This window comes from Neovison vison, chromosome 2 (assembly GCF_020171115.1).
Source record: "Neovison vison isolate M4711 chromosome 2, ASM_NN_V1, whole genome shotgun sequence".
Lineage (NCBI taxonomy): Eukaryota > Metazoa > Chordata > Mammalia > Carnivora > Mustelidae > Neogale > Neogale vison.
The window spans coordinates 34,677,740-34,699,181 of record NC_058092.1 but is presented as its reverse complement, the minus strand read 5'-3'; the positions used below and the strand labels follow the sequence as shown (position 1 = coordinate 34,699,181).

Below are 21,442 nucleotides of genomic sequence, written 5' to 3'. Positions count from 1 at the left end.
TGTGCTTGTGGTCATTTCTGTGGGCTCTGTGGGGGAGAAGTGGTGGGCCAGTGGGCCAGCAAGCAGCAGAGCTGGGAGGGGTTGTTTATGTATCAGTGCCTTTGGAGGCTTTGAGCAACTGCTTGGCAATGGGGATTTGAGGTTGGTTTTCTCAGGGATGACCAGCAGCCTGGCCTATGGGGTGTCCCTCTGCTCTGCCTGTGTTCTGGTTTCTGTTTGGGAACTCTCCAGAGCAGCATGTCTGGGAACACTTCCAGCTGTGCCGCCAGACCCAGACGCAGGTGACGGCCTTTCGTCTGTACCATAGGGAAACCAAGAGGAAATTAAATGTCATTTGCCCCCTGCACAGCAGGTCGCTGCCAGATCTGACTCTGCTGATCAGAGCTGTGCAGAGGGTACCCAAGGGAAGGCTTAGGCCTGCAGCCATGCCCTCTGAGCTGTGGAGACTCCCAGGTGATGGCCTGGCTCGCTCCCAGGGCTTTCTCTGCCAGGCTGGGTTCACCTTGGCCTGGAGCCCAGCCCTGTGCTACATAGCAGCTGCGGCCTATGCCAGGCCAAAGGTGCATGTGTACCAGTGGGAGGGAGTGGCGGGGCCTGGGAATAGAGGAGACACAAGAGGCCATGAGGTGATTGGCCCTTCCTCAGAGAACCTGCATAGTGCTGTGGAAAGAGATGGGCCTTTAGAATTAAGAGACCTGGGTTCGAGTCCTGACTCCATTACTTAGTAATTGTAGGATCTTGGGAAAGTCACATTCCCAGTCAACTTCCATGTCCTCATCTATAAAATGGAGATTACGATAAGCTCTGGATCCTGCCACCTATGGGGGAATACTTCCTGTTGGGACTGGTGCCAGAGTTTCCTCCCCCACCTTCCCTCGATCTAGGAGATCTAGAAGCCCCAGCAGTTCCTTGCCCATGGGCCTCCCTGTGAAATGAGGTAGCTAAAGTTGATGGGGAGTGGGGTAGACAGTAATTCTGGCCTGGAAGACACAGCTGGTGATCTCCCCCAACCTGAGGCCTTTCCTTCCTGTCCTGGTCCTCTGAGCTAGGCAGCCCAAGGCCTTTATAAGATGAGCATGGGTCATGGTGGTCACCCTCCCAATTTGCAGAGCCCAGCTGGCCCCCTCCAGCCTCACACTTGGCATTCTCCTTCTGTTGGGAGGACCTTAGGGCTTGTCACTACCCCTCCCTTGCCTTGAAGTCCTAGTGGTAGGCCGCAGTTCTCGGCTCTGCAGTGACATTTATTAACAGGGCTTTGGGAAAAGATGTTTTAATACTGCGAGGTTCTCCCTAGAAAACTCCCCACCCCCACCACATCCCCCCTCCCAATCTGAAGCATGGCTGCTGGTGGTGAAATTCATTAGTGTTCCCTGACAGGCAGTGGCGACAGAGGCGCTCGCTGTCTGCTTCCCGCTCCCTCGCTCTCGTGCTCCTGCTTCACGCACACTGATATTTAAAGCTGATGGGCTGCTTAGAGACTTCTTGTACCATGACAAGTTTGGGGAGGGGGGTGGGGGAGGAAGAGACAGACAAGGAGCCAGCTGTCACGCTGGTATTTCAAACAGTACTCTCTCCTGACCCTTTGCAGGCTCCAGCAAGTGTATCATCTTTCTAAAGCCTGTGGTTGGAATTGTAACCTGCAGCTGTCCCAGAGGATGGGAGCAAGTGTGGGAGCAAAGTGGGCTGAGAAGTAGGCACTCTCCCAGGGCTGTGGCCAGGCAGAGAAGAATGAATGGAGGGAGGGAGGGAGGGAGGGAGAGAGAGAGAGAGGGACACTGTGTGTGTGTGTGTGTGTGTGTGTGTGTGTGTGTGTGTTCTAACAGGGGACTAAAGCGGAGTGTTTGTAAGTGCTCCCCAGCAATGCTCTCCCATCACCAAAAATAGGATGGCCCTTTCTGTCATCTTTCCTGGAGTGATCATTAGGTTTCATGTTGTGATTATCTTCTGGGTGGTCTTAGAAGCTCCCTGAGTCTAGGAATCAGGCTTGATTGGCATCTGCCCTTGAGGGTCCTGGGTCTCAGTGATACCCTTAAGTCTGTAGTGTCAGTTGAGGTAGAATGTTCTTCAATTTTGTGTCTAGACTGTGGCCTTGATTTTTGTTCCCTCCTATTTGTGTGCTGATTCTTTGGATTTGGAGAATGAGTCCCAAGGTGCCTCCTTCCTTCATCCCCAAATGAATTCTTGGAATTCATTTTTTGAAATTGTTCAGTGGTTTTAGAATGTCCCCTTTCTGTGTCATCCCTAGCAGAGCTTCTCTGGGGTATTTTTCCTGAGTAAGGTGCTGTCTTCTCGAGGCTGGTAGCCTGGAAGGCTCTCCAAAGGCTATTGCAGGTTTGGTCACAGCTGACCTCTTTATAGCCAGATTCCCTTGTACAAGTGCTTATGTAGGAACGTGTTTCCCTTGGCTGGCTCCTACAACCTTCATAGAGCAGGGTGTGAGGGTAATGTAACTTGCTCGAGGACATGTGGGCACTTGACCAAGTTGTCTCCTCATGCAGCCATGGGCTGGCTGGGGATTGTGCTGCCCTCTCCTGTCCCCCTGTCCCCTTCTAGCTCCAGGGTCTGCAGTGGGGGAGCCACTGGGGAATGGGCCTGACTCCTCTATTCCTGCTCTTTTAGCCTTGTCATTGCCATCAGTGCTGCCTTTGGCTTCCTCAATTTCAGCACAACTCTGTATGTGTGTGTGTCTTATCTGTCTGGGGTGCAGAGAGGGGTTACAGGACACCCCTCTTAAAGCACCTTGGATGTTGGGTGGAGAGTGGAGCCAGAATGCTGCTTCTGTCTGAAGTATATTCTTGAATTGTCCAGAATCATCTTTAATGTGATTACCTTCTACTGCCCCTTTCCCTGGCCTGCATCCTTCACCCCACCCTGCACTCTATCCTCTAGGCTTCTTCTTCTTTTTAGATTTTATTTATTTGGCAGAGAGAGAAAGAGAAACTGAAAGAGGGAATACAAGCAGGAGGAGTGGGAGAAGGAGAAGGAGGCTTCCTGCCAATTAGGGAGCCTGGTGTGGGGCTCGATCCCAGGACCGTGAGATCATGACCTAAACCGAAAGTACACCCTTAATGACTGAGCCACCCAGCATCTCTATCATGTAGGCTTCTAGAAGGGGTCGTTGGCATGGGGCTGCTGTCTTGCGCAGCACTGTTGTCTGCCTTCCTGACCCTGCTGATTCCCACATGGTCTTAAAGCACTAGAAGCTCATCCTGCAAGGGTGGCCTAGATTCATGTCTTTTGCCATAGTGCGTCTCGCAGGTGAGATGGAAACTAGCCGGCTTTGATAAGTAGGAGGCTCCAGCATTCATTTTTTTAAACATCAGCAGTGGCCAAGTGAGTGAATTCAGTTATGAGTCTGCTTTCTGTCCACCCTCCTCCTTCCAATGTGGTGGTTCAGAGCAGAGACTAAGGAACCTGTTGAAATGAGAAAACCCTATTTCCTGGCTTGACCCCTTCACTAATTCGGGTTAAATTGCTTCGCTGTTGCAGTGGTGACACATTGTGCCTGCCTCTGTTTGTACAAGAGGATGCGGTGGGGGAGGAAGGACCAATTTGCACAGAGATAAAGGTGTCGTGGCAGATAACTAACGTCCCAGCCTTGTGCCCGCTCTCATTGTAGCTCAATTTGCTCTGTGTGGAAGCCCAGCCTTCCCCTCTTTCTTCCTTCCCTCCCCTTGCTCATATTTTACCTCGATGCCACAGTGTAATGATGCCCTGCGTAGTGGGGGAGGAGATAGGCACCTCTGGCTGACAGCCCTTCCCGATAACCAAATTCCAGCCCATCCATCACTAGCTACTCTTCTCAACTTGAGGAAAAGTGATCGTGAAAGGCGGGCCGTTTATCACCCAGGGTCTGTTTATCTCCTCTGGTTGGGGGGACTGGAAACAGGAGAGACAAAGAGCTGTGTCCCTGGCTAAGTGCTGCCTCGCCTATAGCCTGCCTGTGCTGGATGCAGACTCATCACCCTGGCCGTGAAGTCTCCTAATGGGTGCACTTCCCCGACTGGGATCCGCTGGGAATGGGACCTTTCCCAAGGCCTCAGAAACATGGCAATTCTGGAACGCAGGACAGCCAGCATGACAACACTCCACGTGCACGTTTGTATCAGAATGAGCAAGCGTAGAGACCTCACATGGAAGCAAGCCCCACTCCCCCTCCAATGTGTCACTTTGGCAGGAGCACCCACCTGGCTGATTAGCTTTGTCTGTTGGCCTACCCCTTGCTAGGCTGGGCCTTCCGTCCCTCTCTGGCACAACTGTGGCTTGGGAGAAGACCGAGCCTTTCTCCCTACTCTTCCCTTTGCCCCTCAGTACCCACCCCCCCATTTCTGCATATCAGATGGGACAAAACAGTGTGCCTTTGCAGGTGAGCAGTGTGTGTCTCCTCGAGCTTTTGGACGCCAGGACAGACGGCCTACATTACTTCAAGATCTGGGTCTCACGGCCTTCCTAGAGAGGCAAAAAGGGATTGCATGAGGCTCCAGATCTGGCTGGCCTCCTGCTCTTTCAGGGCTCAGGTCTGCTAAAAGTGTGAGTGACCTGTATCTCCCTCATGTGGAGTTGCTCCTTAGAGAGAAAAGCACAGAAGGAATTCCGTGCATAACCTTTGCCAGCACTGGTGCCTGTGCTCCTGCTCATCGTGGCTGTTGGTGTCTGTCCGACCTCCGCAAATGTTGCTGGCCTCCTCAACTCAAGCCTAGCAGTTCTAGCAGAGCCCCCAGCTCTGCTTCACCTAATCTTCAAAGCTGAGCGACTGTTCACAATGGCTTCATCCTGCCCTTACCCATTAGCGAGGGTGGTGTTCCCTTAATGAGCTAGTCCCCTGCCTTGGCTGGCGCCGAGCTGGTCACACCTGTTTGCCATCAGGGCTGTCTGGGCCCAGCCCAAGCACTGGGCTGCAGGTGGTGGGGCTGGATGAGAGGTGGGTGGGGAGGGCTGGGTTCCTTATGCTTTGTGCCCTATGCTTATTGGAGGGGGCAGTTTCTTATACCCCTCTTCCTCCCACACTGTTCTTTCTAAGTGGGGGAGGGCTCTCTGCTTTCTCTTTTGTTATTTGAAAGGAGTAATAAGGGAACTTGAAGAATACCTCATCTTTAACTCCTGCCTGAAGTTTGAAGTAGTGAGGAGCTAATCAGGCATCTTTGAGGAGAGTTTGATGTTCTGTGCTGATGACCCCAGGTCCCAGTGTGATAGGAGCATTGTCACATGGTGAATGCGGAAGGTGTAGCCCTTTTCCAGCCCTAGGCCCCACAGTATTTGGAAAGCAATCGTAATCCCTCGGTTTAGAGCCCACGGCAGGACTGGGGGGCCCTTCCTTAAAGGGGGCCCCTTGCATTCATGAAGCTGAAGGAAGTTTTGATTTGGTTGAAAAAATCTCATTCCTTTTTATGGCCTGGACATAATTGGTTCTTTTCTATTGGCCATCAGTGATGTCATTCCGACCCTCATAAAGAAGGGGAAATCACACCTGTGGACTCGGTGCATAAAATTTCATTGGGCAACAGTAATAAGCATGGCCAGATGATGTTTGGGCAGTTGAGGAGCTCTGTGCCCAGTGATTCCAGCTGCACGGAGACCTGGGCACCATAAACCTGCCTGCACGTTCATGCCCGCAGGCTAGTCCAGGGCCCACTGCCAGTGGCTCTTTTCCTGGGATCAGTATCTGGTAGGAACTCACGGCTTTCAGACCATTTATGCCAGGGGGACTTTTGCCCTCTTCCTTTCCAAATTCGTGGAACCATGTACCCCCTGTTACCCATGGACTGTAGCCTTAGGCTCCGTGAGCCCTCCTAAGAACCCTGGAGCCAGATGTGACCTTGAGCAGTAACCACCATGCTTACCATGCTATCTGCCTCTCTCAGGCTCCAGCACTGGCCTTCTTAGGGACTGTAAAGAACTCCATGTGCATGTGCGTGACTGATGCCTTGTGTAGTCGGAAGCCTGAGGTCCTACTTTTTTTTCTCCCCTTGGCTTGTTTTGTGATCAAGCAAATCCTTTTTCTTCTTTGGGCATCACTTTCCTATTTTATATAGGGGATGACAACTGCTCTGACCTACCTTTCTCACCCAGTTTCTCTTGGTGCTCTCTCTGAGCTAGAAATGTGTGGCTGTCTTCCCATGAGGTAACTGGAAGTTCAGGTTCTGGCATTTGGCTCTGTGTCTCTTGTGGACATGGGCCTGGACGCTGCTGCATCTCAACTGCTTGTGCCTTGGAGTCACAGGGCTAGGACCAGCCACAGACTGAAGGACTCCGCAACCTGAGTGCCTGTGAGTCTGCAGACTGCATGTAGACCTGCAAGTCCTGGAGCCTGAGCGAGAATTATAGTCCCATCGTCCCCTGCCTCAGTCAGCCATGGGTACAGATAACGTGCAGGGCTGCTGCTGAGCTGTATCAGAGGCTGACCAACCTGCCCAACGGTCTGTCTAGTCTGTCTTTGATGCGGCCTGTCTGATACAGACCCTCCTCCAAGAGGGTCAGGTCGGATTCTACTGTGCCAGACCTTCCTAGACCTGGGTAGAAATGTCTACCTTTGAGATCTTGCTGAAGAGGGAGCCACCACCCCACGAGCCCTCCCTGCGCCCCCCACCAGTGTAAGCCACAGCCAGTAGGACTCCTGGTCCATGTCATCCAAAAGAATCAGGGCACTGGGAATGGCTAAGGGAGAATATGATAGGTAGCTCAGGACCCCTGCCTTTGGCTGGCTGGTGCCCTTGACCTAGTCCTTTGCAGATTCTGCTGCTTCTGGTGGCCCCTTCACTTACAGACTAATGTGGCTTTTCAAAAATAGCTGAGCTCAGCAAACATTTTCACAAATAACAAGGATAAGGAACATAAAAGAAAAATGGAAGGAAATGAGAAAGTTATCCAAACAATACAGTTCTCCTTAAGCAATCACATTGTAGCTCCTAAGGCTATCTTTCAGCCTTCAAAACCTTTCCTAGTATCCTTATATTCTTGGTCCTCGGTTCCCATGTGGGGACGGTCTGTGTGGATACTCCTTCATCATGGTCTCAGCCAGAACTTACTTTCTGGGAAATTGACTGATTGTAGTTAATGTTCCTGTGCCACCTGGATATTTGAGAGGAATCTCCCCTTCAAGTAAGATATCTCAGGTCTTAGAAAAGCGAATTCTTACTGTACTGCCCTAAACATGGGTATCAGTTTCCTCTCAGTGTCTGCCAAACAATGGAGTAATGGAGGGGAGGCTGGACTGCCCTGGAACTTTCTGGGCTGGAACCAGTCATCCTAACTGGAATCTTAACCAGATTTCCTCAGAAAGGACTTTACACTGTGGTCTCCACTTTTTTTTCTCTTACTCACCTTTGGACATGTTGCATGCTACCTTTTGCTCCCACCAACCCGCTGATGCCAGATTCATTGGATTTTTCTCAGCTGTCATTTTGCTTGACCACTCTGTGGCATTTGACACTAATGACCTGTAATTTAAGCTCGAAAATCAGTTATATATATTCCAGAAAAGGGAAATGTGCTTTTAGGTTGTTTAGGTTGACCACAGGTTGACACAAATTGAGGTCAAAAGTACATGTGTAACTCTGGGTATCTGGTACCTGAAAAAGGTCCAGGAGCTCTGCCCTCTAGAAGGAGGGTTGATTGGGTGAGTCCTGATTCATGGTACATTACCTGCTGTGGAATTCTGGAAGGGCTGAGAAGGGATCTCTGGGGGAGGAGGCTTCCTGGGCCCTCAGATCTTGGGAGTATTCTGTAAGGAAGAGATGGAAGTCTTTCTGTCCAGTTTCTAAAGACTCATGGGCAGAAGTTAGAACTAAGAGAGATCTTAGTTCAGTATCAAGAAAGGATGTTCTAGAATTGAAGTTCAAAACTAGAGCTGATTGCTACGTAAAGTAGTGAGTTCCATGTGTGTGGTGGTGATCTCCTGGGGAGACCTGATTGCATATTTGCTCAGTAACACTTTCGAGACATTAGCCTGGGCCCTCTGCTTATCCTACTCCATACTCTTCCCTGTTGATCTATTCTCGTGGCTTTAATTTCATTTAAATTACATTAATGATTCAGCAGTTTATATCTCCAGTCCAGACATCTGCTCAAAACTGGATATGCGGCCACCTCTGTAGATATCATTTGCCTGCCACATACCTCATGGGCACTTTGAACTCAGCAGACACTGAGTACCCACCATGTACCATACATGTACGTAAGCTGCATTCCCAAATTTGTGCCTCCTTCCAGCAGTGCATCAGGGGTGAGGCAGTAAGCAGTGCACCGTGATTTGGGTAGAGAATTTAGAAACAGCCGTAAAATTTACAAAAATGCTGATTTGCTCTGGGTGTCTGATAGCCTCTCTCTCCCCTTGCCTCCCTCTCTCTATCTGATTCAGAGAGTAGCATGAAGCTAGCCAGGCCACAAACCTTTGAATTGGGCTCTAGACCACTTCCTCTCATTGGGCCCCACATCCCATTTGTTGCCAAGGCCTCCTTCACATCTCATGTCTGTTCCTTGCTCGTTGTTTCTACAGCCTCTGTCTAGCTCTCGGCTACTATCCAGCTTTTTCAGGGTATTGTTTTTGTCGTCCCCAGATAAATCATTGTAAATCACAACTCTTCAGAGGCTCTCCATTGCCTAAGGCCAAGCTCTTCTTTTAGCAAGAAAATCCTGTGTTCTGTCCCAGCTAATATTTCTGGTATCTTCCTCCATGTTTTCATGTATCCCAGTGCTCCAACTTAAGGCTGTTTAGTCTGTTTCTTTTATTGTCCATCTCACTGAACAGATTGTGAGCCCCTTAGGGGCAGGGGCTGAGACTTTTGCTCTGAGCCCTAGGTGCCTATCTATTATTAAACTTCAGTAAATGATTGGTTGAATGGATTTATGCAGGCACAACATCCTATTTACAATGAAAGACCATTTATAAGTGACAAGGAAAAGTAAAAACGGGCTTTTGGTTTAAATTCTGACCTTTTATCCTTTTGCACGGTCTCTTCTCTGTCGGCAGAAAACCTCTTGCTAGAGACTTAACGTGAACTGGAGCCCCTGTCCAGTTATCACCAACTCACATGCTCCTTCTTTCTCTCCTCCCATCTTAGATGCCTGCATCTCTGCTGTAACAAAACAACTGCAAACTGGTACACTGGAAAGAACATAGGCTTTGGGGTGAGATAGACCTGGGTTCAGTTCTTGGCACTGTCAGTTTTTAGCTGTGGGACCTTCGGTGACCCCTCTGAATTTCATTTTCTCATCTGTAAAAGGTAGGCAATGGTACCTCCTAGCGCCATGCTGAAGAATCACGTGCCAATGCAAGTAAGAGCCTTAGCATTCTACAGGCCATCAGAAAATAGTGGCTGCTTGTGTTAGTTTGAATAGAGGCTCCAGGTGCTCACATGTAGATCTGCAGCCCAGTGTCCGGGGTGCTAGAGGTGGGGTGCCTTTCCTGGGCAGGGTGGGACCCATGGCTAATGGGTTAGCCTTCTGAGGAGGTGTGTTTGCATTTCCTAGATTCACAGTCCATACCTGGGACATGGATATTCCCAACTTGTTCTCTTTTCCCTTTCTTGTAGGCTCCCAGGCCAGTGCCAATACTTGGGCTTGCCGGTGGCGGATTACTTCAAGCAGTGGATTAATCTGAAAAAGGTACTGTGTCTGAGCCCCATTCGGGTGCTTCCTCTGGGTCTCCTGTGCCTTAGATCCCCTCCCCCCTTGCTTTCTTTATTCTACTCATCTCTGTTCTCTTTTTGTTGTCACCTTTTTCCTTTTCTTTTTGTTCTCTTTTCTCAACATCCCTCCTTCCTCTTTCCTAGCTAACATGCACTGGAAGTGGACCTTTCTGGAAGTGGGGAGCTGTTTGGGGTAGAGTATAACATTGTCCTATGGCCGTGTCATCCTGATGTGCAGAGAAGTCGCAACGAAGGGGACTTTCTCAGTTCTTGCTCAGAACTGAATCACTGGGCTGAGCCACATTGTCTTTAGGAGAGGTGTGGTGCTAGCTGACCGTCTGGGAAAGTATCCTGCTTTGATGTGATCATGAGTATGGCCTCTGACCATTCTAAATGGCCCTGGTATCTCCCTCTGGTTGGGAAGTAGAATTGGTTCAGGCTAGCTTTGGTCCTGCCTCACCCCAGCAGAGCCTTGCTCATGTGAGAAGGACCGTGGAAGCTGGAGCCCAATTCCCTTCGAGTATGAGGAAGGAGTCTGGCCCTAATATAGCACCAAGTACCTGGGGAGTGCATGCTGGGGCTATGGGCTGGGAGGGAACCCCAAGTGGCTACAAAATTAGAGCCTGGCAGAGAATGAATTACCCAGAAAACTGTACTTTTCTAATACGTGCTATACTTCTCAGGTAAGCAGAAGAAAGGAGATGTAGGAATAGACTCCTAAGATAGGGATTCCCATCACTCTTTTTGATTGCTTCCTCCCGGAGCCCCAGTCTGCTAGAGAGACTCACCCCCATAATTCTCAAGTAAGGGCAACAGCCCTGGAGCAGCCTCAAGAACCCCATGCCACTGATCAGCTTAGTGACCTCCAGGAAATCAGAGAAGAGAGAAGACACCAGGGGTCAGAGTAGTGGCTCCCAGGGGGTCTTAGAGAAGAGAGAGGTCATTGAAGGGTAAGACTAGGTATTGTAAGGATTTGGATCATGAACTGGGCATTCAAGGCAGGTGGAATATGAATCTGAAGAGGAAAGAAGACTTTCCATGTGAGGGGAACAGCATGCTTTTGATGTGTGTGTGTGTGGACTGGAGCTGAGTGAACATGTAGGGGAACAGTAGAGGAGAATGATCCTGGACTTGATTCCATCAATCTCGGGGCAGCCATTCTTTGTGGCATCATTTGTGAACTCCTTTGCTTTCCTCTGGTACTCAGGTCCTTTACCCTTGGTCCTTGTTTATATTTTGACCTTCACCCACCTCTCCAGCTGACCTCCCTTGGACCTGAGCAGTAGCTACTTAACTGCCTTCCATCTGTGGGTGAGGGGCCAGGCTCTGTCCTACCTTCAGGTCTTGGCCTGTGGCCTTATCTCTGCCTGAAGCGCCCCTGGTCACCTTCATAAAGTGCATTTGCTATTCTTGAGGATTCAGCTCAGGCATCATCTCTTCTGAGAGGTCAGCAGTTAGTCTCTAGTCTTGAGACCTCTTGGCCCTTTGGATATCAGTGACTTTTGAGTATTGAAACCGAGTCCCTCTGTGTTTCCTCACAGACCTGTCCATCTGGAGCACAGAGACTGAGGCTGCTTCCTCTCTGTGTCCAAGGCGCCCAGGCCAGGGCTAGGTACAGAGTACATGCTCAGCAAATAGTGGCTGGCTGGCTGGTTGATCTTTGAGAGCTGCCTCCACAGGCCCTCTCACGCAGGGCTTGGCGGGGCTCTGCACGAGGGTGTGGCTGGGTCTGCACTCCTGAAAGACAGCGTGCCAGCTGTCAGCGCGCATCTGAGGCTGCTTGCTGGCCTCAGCAAATGCAATGTGAAGGCCCGGCCAGGCGAAGTGGGCGCTGACCATGAACAATTGCTCTGTGAAGTTCACTAGATTTTTTAGTGTCCAGATAGGTCCCTGCCTCCAGGTTCCTTGGCAGAGAGGCAGGAAAAGAGCCGACCCGTGTGTTAACATTGCCACTCAAGGCTGCCTTGATGCTGCTGGGGTTGGAGGAAAGCTGTCCTGAGCCTGTTCAGCGTGGTTCTCTTCGGGCTGTGCCAAGCTATAAGAGGGACATGGGTACCAGTGGACACTGGAGACCCTGTTCCCAGTTGGCCTTGTGATTGTGTTAGGAAAACTAAGCAGGTCTAGGAAAAACAAGAGTGGCATAAAGCAAGTGGCATTAGAGAGGCCTAATCCCTTCCTCTCTGTCCTCTAGCCACGTCATGTTCCAGATGTACCTGAGAGCCCAGCGGGAGAGATGACTCAGTTCCAGACTTTGGGCCTGTCTTTGCCAGCAGCCATTCCAGACAGAGAGGCTGCAGGGTCCTGGAGTTCCAGGGGCATGTTGATCTTTCTGACCTTTTACAGCATGAGTTAGTGCAGGCTGCACAAAGATTCCTGCTCCCTTAAAAATAGTAACAATAAGAGCCAGCCAGAGAGGTCATAGCCAGGGTTGTGTGGATATTGTGCAACGTATTACTCTGTGCCCTTCTTTCCTTGTGTGTGACCAGGCCCTGACTGTCTCCAGGGCCCTCTCCTGTCCTTGATCTGACTCTTTCCTCCGCACTTTCCTTCCTTTTCCTCTCCTCCTCAACTCCACAAGCAGAACTTTTTACCCATGGAAAAAGTAGAGGGGGAGGGATCGTGGTCTGTTTGGCTGCCAAGACTTAGCCATTGAGTGAACTGGGACTGAATTCACCATCCCCCTTTCCTAAAGCCTCTCCTGTCCAGAAATGGTGTGTACTGTGTCAGGGAAGAGCAGGTTCTCAGTGGCCAGGCTGCCACACTGCCCGCCTCCACCCACTTCCCCTGTAGCAGAGTGAAGCAAGCCAGTGTTTGCTGACATTTGGAGTGTCATTGAATGATCTTACACTCTTATTGAACTGTCAGCTTCGAGAAGACTTGGGGCCCTGCTCCCAGCTCCCTCCAGGAGGTCAGAGCTGTCACTGAGGAGCCAGAAGAACACACACACACACACACACACACACGTGCATGAATATACACGTGTTTACTCAAGTGAATGAATATACCCAAGTAGGCATATCCAAAATTGTATGTATGTTTCCATTCATACATATGGGTATAAATATATAGTTATATATTCACCCTCAGAAATATATGGAAATATAACACAGGCATGAATGTTTATACATACATATTCATAAAGCATGAAGACATGTGTGTGTGTATATATATATATATATATATATATATATATATAAACATATATATATATAAACATACACATCACATACACATCTTCATCAGTAAACACATATTACTGAGTGCCCTCTGTGTTCCAGGTACTGTACTAGGCCTGAAGATACAACAGAAAAGATGGATATTAAATAATTCTAATTGTGTTGTAACACAGATAAGATCCAGAGTCATGGCATCATTTCATAAGGGGGCCTGACTTAGGGAGGCAGAGAATGGTTCCCTGAGGAAGGGTGTCTAAGCTGAGATCTGAAGGATGAGTAGGAATTCGCTAAGAAGCGTGTGGCAAGGCCCTGAGGTAAGGAGAAGCCTGGGAGCTTCATGGAACTAGAATGTGAATTCCATGAGAGTGGAGAATTTTTGTCTCCTCTGTTCACTGTTCTGTCCTCATCATTTTGAATAGTTCCTGGCACACAATGATGTTTAGTCATTATTTGTTGAATGAATGACTGCCTGGAGCATAGTGAATGTGGGGAAGAGAGGAGAGTGGTGAGGGATGAAGCTGGAAGGGGAGATTTTTTTTTTTTTTTTTAAAGATTTTATTTATTTATTTGCGAGAGAGAGACAGTGAGAGAGAGCATGAGCGAGGAGAAGGTCAGAGAGCGAAGCAGACTCCCCATGGAGCTGGGAGCCCGATGTGGGACTCGATCCCGGGACTCCAGGATCACGCCCTGAGCCGAAGGCAGTCGTCCAACCAACTGCGCCACCCAGGCGTCCCTGGAAGGGGAGATTTTAATCCTTGAGATCACACTTGAGATTTTGATCCTTATCCTTAGGGTAAGGGGAAGCCATTAAAGGCTACTAAATATAGGAGAGGTGTCATCTGATGTGGATTTTGAAAAAGCTCTTTCTGGCTACAGTGTAGAGAGAGCTGAGTGTTGATATGGGGGGATCAGTACTGATTTTTCTAAATGGGTCTATAGTTGGCATCTTGGGGTGGGAGAAATTATGGACAGCATTGCTGAACTTGTAGCATTCTTGTCCTGCTAGTAGTGCCTTGCTCCAAGTTGTTGCTCCAACCAAAAGTGCTTTGTCCACCATATGCACATACATTTCCAGTGGCCTAGACAAGAGTAGGAGTGGGGAGGTCTTGTCCCTGGTTGAGAACCACAGAATTAGACCATTGCTACAGTCCAGGTAAAAGACTATAGTCACCAGGATTGAACTGATAGGAGTGGAAATGTAGAAAAATGGATTGATTCTAGAGGGTTAAATGGTACAGTCAGTTCTGCTATAAAGCAACATAGACCTTCTTAAAAATCACCATGCTATGAAAAGTTGTAATAAAAAGTTGCAATAAAAATGGGGTTAGGAGCACAATACTCAGAAACTTCATCAGTGACGTATGAAAAAAGATAAGAACCTAATAAAAATGGTAGCATAATTTTACACATGTTAAATGGCTAAGAAATACGTAAATACTACAAAAGATATGGCACTCTACTTGAAAAAACCATGAAGTTTGCTTGGCAGTAGGCATGAGAAAGGTTGCAGCTTGTGAGTTATTGCGAAGTGGTAGAAGGAGAGTTCTCTGGAATTGGTTGGAAAGTTGGAGCCAGGGGCGCCTGGGTGGCTCAGTGGGTTAAGCCGCTGCCTTCAGCTCAGGTCATGATCTCAGGGTCCTGGGATCGAGTCCCGCATCGGGCTCTCTGCTCGGCAGGGAGCCTGCTTCCCTCTCTCTCTCTCTGCCTGCCTCTCCATCTACTTGTGATTTCTCTCTGTCAAATAAATAAATAAAATCTTTAAAAAAAAAAAAAAAGCAATATAATTTATAAAAAAAAAAAAAAAGAAAGAAAGAAAGTTGGAGCCAGATGGATGCATGTAGTGTTCCAGGAAGCTATGATAAGTTTGAAGTGTAAGCGTGTGTGCATTCTGCATATTCTTACACAGCTCTCTTCAGCTGGGTATACTTTCCTGTGCCTATCTGATATTGATTATGGACAAAATCACACATAAACAAAGGTAAAATTCACATTCTGCCAGACTGTTTTCCTAATATATTGACTGCATTGAAATGAATGGGCTCTTGCAAAAACGGTTATTATAGTAGAACAGACTGTACCATGGACAGGAAAGAGTGACTGATTGGTTGTGACGGTTGATGATGAAGGAGGAAGCCACAGTGACTCTTAAAGTTTATGATTTGAGCAACTGATGAAATGGAAGGAGGAGATTAGAGGAGAAGATCAATTGGGACACAAAGAATTTAGATGCTTTCAGATGTTCTTGTGAAACCACAGAGTAGTTGAATACATAGGTCCAGGGCTCAGGGATAGGGTCTGAATAAGAGCTACAGATTCAGGGGAGTTGTTGGTATAGGAATGCTCACCGAAGCCATGGGAGTGTAGAATATACAGGGCGAGAAGGAAAGAGGGCCTAGGATGAGCACTGAGAAACGCCAGTACTTAATAGAGGAGAAAGAGTCAGACTAGAGAAGGAGTGGTCACTGGTAGTAGTGGTAGAAATTCTCATTTATTGATTGCATTTTGTGTACTCTACCTGTATTGTCCATTATAGTTGCCATTTTTTTTCTCATTTTAAAAGTTTAGTTAACTTTTATGTAAATAAACTTTCTTGAAGAACTTCTTTTAAGTACATTTAGAACAACCTCTGTTGGTGAGTTTACATTTTCAGTTGTTAGCTGCTTAAAATCTAAATAGAGATCTAATATTTCTAATGAAGACTTAGCATCTGAATTGATATACTTTTTTTTTAAAGATTTTTTAAATTTATTTAACAGAGATCACAAGTAGTCAGAGAGGCAGACAGAGAGAGAGGAGGAAGGGGGCTCCCCACTGAGCAGAGAGCCCAATATGGGGCTCGATCCCAGGACCCTGGGATCATGACCTGAGCCAAAGGCAGAGGCTTTAACACACTGAGCCTCCCAGGCGCCCCCTGAATTGATATACATTTTAAGTATAAGTTACATACTTAAATACAAAATAGTTTATTAATTTTTTGTTCGTTAGTAATTTTTATATTGATTACTTCTTGAAGTCATCTGTTATTATTTGCATATCTCTATTTTTCATGTTTTAAGGTTGAGAAAACAGGTACTACCTTGTTGAGAAAACAAGGGAGTGAGGATGCAACTTGCTCAGTGTCCCACATTGATACCTGGTAGGGGTAGAACTGAAATTTAGTTTTTCCTAACCTTTTGTGCCAAAGAGAGGGTAAAAATGAGAGAGTAAAGAGTGGTAGAAAAGGGGTAGACCAGATGTGGTGCCACAAAAGCCACAGAAACAAAAGAATTTTCAGAACAAGAGGACCAGTCGGGTCACAGGGAGCCACATAACAGAAAAACTGAACCCTGAGCGCCTAGGATGGAAGAGCTCGGCGACCTTGGTAAAAACTCAATGGTGAGAGAGGAACTGGAGCCAAACTGGAGCGAATTGGGGAGTAAATGAGCTGACAGAGATATTTTAACCTTTTCAGAAACACAGCTTTGAAGGAGAGAGAAAGGATGAGAACTGGGATGGGGCAAGCGTGGGCTTGAAGCAGGTGGCGTGTCCTAAGATGGGAGATGTGCTTGGTTGTAGGCACTGTTAGAGAAGGAAAGTTTAAAAATACAGGAGTGAGAGAGGTCTCTGAGAGGATGAGGAGGAGAAGGGGTGGAGAAAAGGATGGAAATCAGCTCTCTGCAGGAGGAGGACCATTCTTTTGCCACGAGGGGGAAGGGAAAGGTGGGTGCGACAGAGGCAGAAGGCATGCGGATTTGACGGCAAGGTGAAGTAATTCCCTTCTGATGGTTCGTTTCCTCTATGAAGTAGATGAGCCACTTGCTAATAGTGGAGGACTGGGAAGGTTTGTGGAAAGGATTGCTGTAGTTTTAGCAAAGAGTAAAGAGTAGAAGTTTGAGCCAGCTTGAGAAACAGAGTAGGATTTCTTGACAGTATTGAGGGTCTCTTCGAGGTTGATGGCATTTATCCATGGTGGAACCACTCTCTTCTGCTGTAGGACTTGTCTTTAGAGAGTTCAGCTGCCTGGTTGTAGGCATACCGGCAGCAGACACTTAATTCATCCAGGGTGAAGACTTTCCCGGGGGAGTATGATGAACAAAGGAGTTGAAAATACTGGCAAGACGGTGGTTGCCAAGATGGACTAGGAGATCTCAGCTGGATACTGAGGAGAAGGAAGACAGTAGGGGCCTGATGGATATGGAAGAAGTAGCTAGGTCCTAGTAAGGCAAGGAAACGTATGTCAGGTTTAGTTGAGCATGCCACATGGAGAGATAAGAGATTATGGTTAGCATAGGGTGTGTGATTTAGTGATTTCAGACATGGGCCAGTTCTCCATGTTGGCAGGTTCCAAGGTGTGCCCATGGGAGTGAGTAGCTAAGATTGGGTGGAAGAAAATATTACTGTAAGCAAGAGGTTAACAAAGGGATAGGTCAGATGCAACTTCCATAAGGAAGTGAGTATGTGGACACACACACACACACATCATGTATATATTCTCTCTGCATACGTATGGACGCAGAGGAATAAATGTATATACAAAGATATGCCCATATGTATGCATATACAGTTCACGTACATTCAGACCAAGCCAGGTAGGTGCATGCACATACGCTCACAGATGGTCTGGAATTCCCTCTGGGCCTGTTTAGACGGGGTTTGGGGGAAGCAGGCAGGAGTCTTAGGAGGATTCTGAGCACTGACACACAGGGCTCAACCAATCACACTCAGAAGTTGTAGGGAGGGAGTCACCTAAAATTTAACAGACCCAGATGTGCCAGAGTGTGAAGACTGTTGTTCCACTTTGCCTGTGCCATCTGTGCTCTCCACCCTGCTGTAATTTCTGGGTGCTCTGAAAAGGGTGGGGTTGGGGCCAGCTGTGAAAGAGAGAATAAGGAGGAGGAGACCTTTTTGGGTCCCTCCAAGAAGCATTTCTATCTCCCCCTCCCCTGGGAGTGGACAGCAGGAAAGACTGCTGAAGGGGAGGTTGGTGTCTACGATTGAGCACGACTTTTCCTGACCTTGGAGCATTCAGAGTCCCAATCAGTGCAGTAATAAATTAAGGGCTTATGGAGGAATAAATTCTTGGCCTTAATGAAGTTCTTTGCTGGGGGCCATAGGCAGGTCAGCAGGTCGGAGTGATGCAGATTGGAGGCCCCAGCGAGTAGGCTCAGCTAGCTGGGAAGCCATCAGGAGTGAAAAGATCTGAAACTCTGTTGGTCAGGTCACTATTTTGGAGCTCTGGGAATTAAGCTACTCAAGTGATAGGCAGCCTAACAGAGGCTGGGACTCTATAGAATGGTGGCCACATGGTGCCTCCTGCAGAGTCCCTCCATTGGGGTTATTCACAAGCTAATTTGGAAAAAACAGACCAAACAGAACTGAAAACTGAGAGAGGGGTATGAAGATATAGGGGCCCTGCAAGGTGTTTTATTTTGGAGGGCCGAGAGGATTTGCATCAAGACAGATGCTTCTGGACCACTCGGTGGTCAGAACCAGATGGGCTGTGGTCCACGTCTTTGGCATCATCCAGAGTACAGAGCATTGTGTGGGGCAGTTATGGGCCACTATCCTGGTGGGAGCCAGCTCTGAGGCCAGGGCCTCTGGCTGTGTTGGGGAAGAAATATGTACACAGAGGACAGGACACAGAGCATCAGGTATAAATGAGGGAGAAGTGGGGGCACAGGCATGGGACAAGGAGGGGGCGAGTGAGAAAACAACCTGGAGCTTTTGCGGCTGGGTTTGATGCTGAAGCCCTGGAAAGAGCCAATCTTGGGGGTGGGCGGCTCCTGGATTGTAGAGCTGAAACTAGAACCCAGGCCTCAAGATTCCATGTGCTGAGCTCTTTCTCCTTTCATCCCACCCTCTGCAATGTCTGCCCTTGGGCATGAGTTCTTGGGATGTGGTCCAGAAGTAGCAGAGGGAACAGTGCTGTGTTTGGAATCGGGGCAGCTGGAGCTGAAGAGAATGTCTCCTTTCTTCGCATCTCCCTGCCCCCATGGTGTAGTGCCCTGCCCGGCTTTTCCTTTAAATATGTCTTACAGCTGTCTGAACTCTGAAATTTCTTTCACTCCTTCCCTCGCCTTGTTAACATGTGTTGCCTTTGGGGTAATCAGGGAAAAAATATTATGTCCTTTTACAATTACCGGGTTTTGGAATATTAAAATGTCTCGCTGCATCGGCACTGTTATTTTGATTGGTATTCTAACCTTTGACTAGCCCATAAAGCGCGCCGCTCCTGAAGCCAATATTGCAGGACTGAAATTTAATTCCGAAATGATTCCAGATAATAGGGAGACAGATAATATATGCATGAAGGATATTATGTTTGGACTAACTGCAGCAGGGCCAGGGCTGGGGAGCTGAATAATAGCCCAGAGTGAGTTATAATCTGTGGGACAGAAATGCCTTACTGTCAGGGCCAGGAGAGGAACTCTTAAATCAAAGGCACAGGAAAGGGTGCGATTGCAGTGTGCATGTTTTGACAGGAAAAGCACTGGAGCCAAGAGGGTAGGTATGGAAAGCTGTGGCCCATTCTTTCTCTTGAGCAAAGTACCCAAGGCCCTTTGCAGCATCCCTAGCTTCGTCTCTCCTGTCCCTCTAACATTCTGACCATATCAAACTTCTTGCCATTCTTCAAATACACTCTTCAAAGGGACTGTTTCACTTCCCTTTGCTCGTTCTGTTCCCTTTGCCTACCTTGCCTTTCCCCTTTTAGTATGTTGAGAAAACTCCTGTTCATCCTTCAAAACCCTCTTCTGTGAAGGCTTCTCTGACCTGACCCCTGGTAGAAATAGTCAATCACCTCCTCCTTTGGATGGTTTCACACTTTATAATGAGTGTATTGCATGCTCTTGCAATTATCTGCTCATACATTTGTATTTTCTAGTAGACTGTGAGCACTTTGAGGCCTACATGCCACCCATCTTTGTATTTCTGGTACTCAGCACTGGATGGGACACACACTGGGCATCAACAAGAACTACTTGAAGCCACACTGAATATCGGGCTGGACTAATGAGCTCAGGAGTCCATGCCTAGTCCCTTGCCAGATCTCTCAGACAAATAGGCTTGGAGAAGTTAAGTAACCTGTCTGAGGGCACATAGCCAGGAAGAGGTAAAGCTAGGATTTGAGCCTGGGTGAGGTGCTCTTTTCCCTGACCATATAACTTAGGCAGGTGGGCAGGGAAGGAGTTGGAAGCCAGAGTTGGAAAGACAGACTCACTTCTTTGACTCCTTCCTTCCTTTCCTAGCTCCAGACTTGAGTCCCCTTTGCTAGAGATGGCATTGGTTCTTAGCATTCATGTCTCAAGTCCTTGAAGGGATTGTGCCTCCTGTCACTGCTAAGGACCTTTGGACAGTTACTCCATACAAAAGACTCTTCTCTACTGTGTGCTTGTAACTAAGGATGGGGAAAAGTGCCTTGACAAAGTGCCTGCCTGCGGTTGCAGAGAGCTCTTAAGTTGGTAAGCAGGCAGAGTACCTGGAGCTGTTAGTAATGTTGGAAAACTTCACAGGCATTCTTCCCTTCCTACTCCCCTCAGCACTTGGTGGAACTGATGTTTTGGGTGTTTAAAGATAAGATAAGGAAAGTACTAATGGAAAAAGCTACAGTGAATGGATTTGTATTGTTAATTACAACGTTATCTGCATAAACCTACCTAAATACCAGGCCTGGCTACATGTAAAATGGACCCTTCACTTAGTCTTCAGGTGATGCTTGGTGTGGACACTGGTCGCTGGGGACGTTGCTCACAGGCTGGAGACCATTTGTGCAAGAAAAGGAGCTTTAGAATCAGATGAGTCTGGCTCAGACTTCTAACATTGCTCCCAACTAGCTCTGTGATCTGAAGCAAATTCCTGAACCTTCCTGAACCTGTAAAAGACAACTAATACCACAGAAACAGGCTCCAGAGTCCAGTAGGCTTGATTTAGAATCTTGACTGCACTTACTAGCTGTGGGGCTTCAGGAAAGTCTCTTCTTTAAGCTTCAGTATCATTCTTTATAGAAGAAGAAAAACAATACCATCACTCCTAGAGTTGTCTTGGACGTGAAATGTCCTCCCCTGTCCTTGTACTGGCCACTAGGGCCGAGGTGACTAGATGTGGGGGATAAAGGAGAGAGGAGCTCAAGGCAGACTTTGTGTGTAGGAGCTAGGAGAAAGAGGCCCCTTGGCAGAATTCGTCGGGGTACAGGGAGGAGGAGCCTCATGCCATCTGTGGACGAGCTCACCCTGCGTGTGAAGGTAGTGAACGGAGCTGTCCATCTCCTCTTCTTGGTTCCAGCTGCCATCAGCGTGGCTGGTGTATAGTGGAGTGCATGTTCACATTTACCTTCAGACGATCCCTGGCTCTGTCACTACCTGCATTATGACCTTGGACAAGTTACTTCCCTTCTCAGAATCTTGGTTTCCTCCTTTGTAAATAAAGTAGAGGTAATTAATAAAAATGAAGAGGTACTGGTCTAAATGCTGTCTATGAATTAGGTCCCTAGTCCCCCATTCTAAGAGCTAAGCACTGGTATTGGCATCTTACAGAGACAAAGATCCAGAGAGGCAGAGCACCTGGCACAGGGTTCACCTGCTAACGAGAGCCGGAGCAGCCTCCGAGTTTAGGCGGCAGGCTCCGAGACTGTGCTTTTACTGCTCTTTTGTCTCCAGCGCAGAG

The 21,442-nt window shown here is 48.1% G+C and overlaps 1 protein-coding gene across 6 annotated transcripts in view; it reads left to right on the top strand.

Annotated features, from left to right (window-relative positions):
* The window catches only part of ERI3 (ERI1 exoribonuclease family member 3), a 126,290-nt gene that overhangs the window by 56,159 nt on the left and 48,689 nt on the right, over positions 1-21,442 (top strand). For all 6 annotated transcript variants that reach the window (XM_044238070.1, XM_044238066.1, XM_044238067.1 and 3 more), the window contains one exon: positions 9,531-9,603. In XM_044238070.1, coding sequence (XP_044094005.1) covers positions 9,531-9,603 — 73 coding nt within the window. The remainder of the gene's footprint in view (positions 1-9,530; positions 9,604-21,442) is intronic.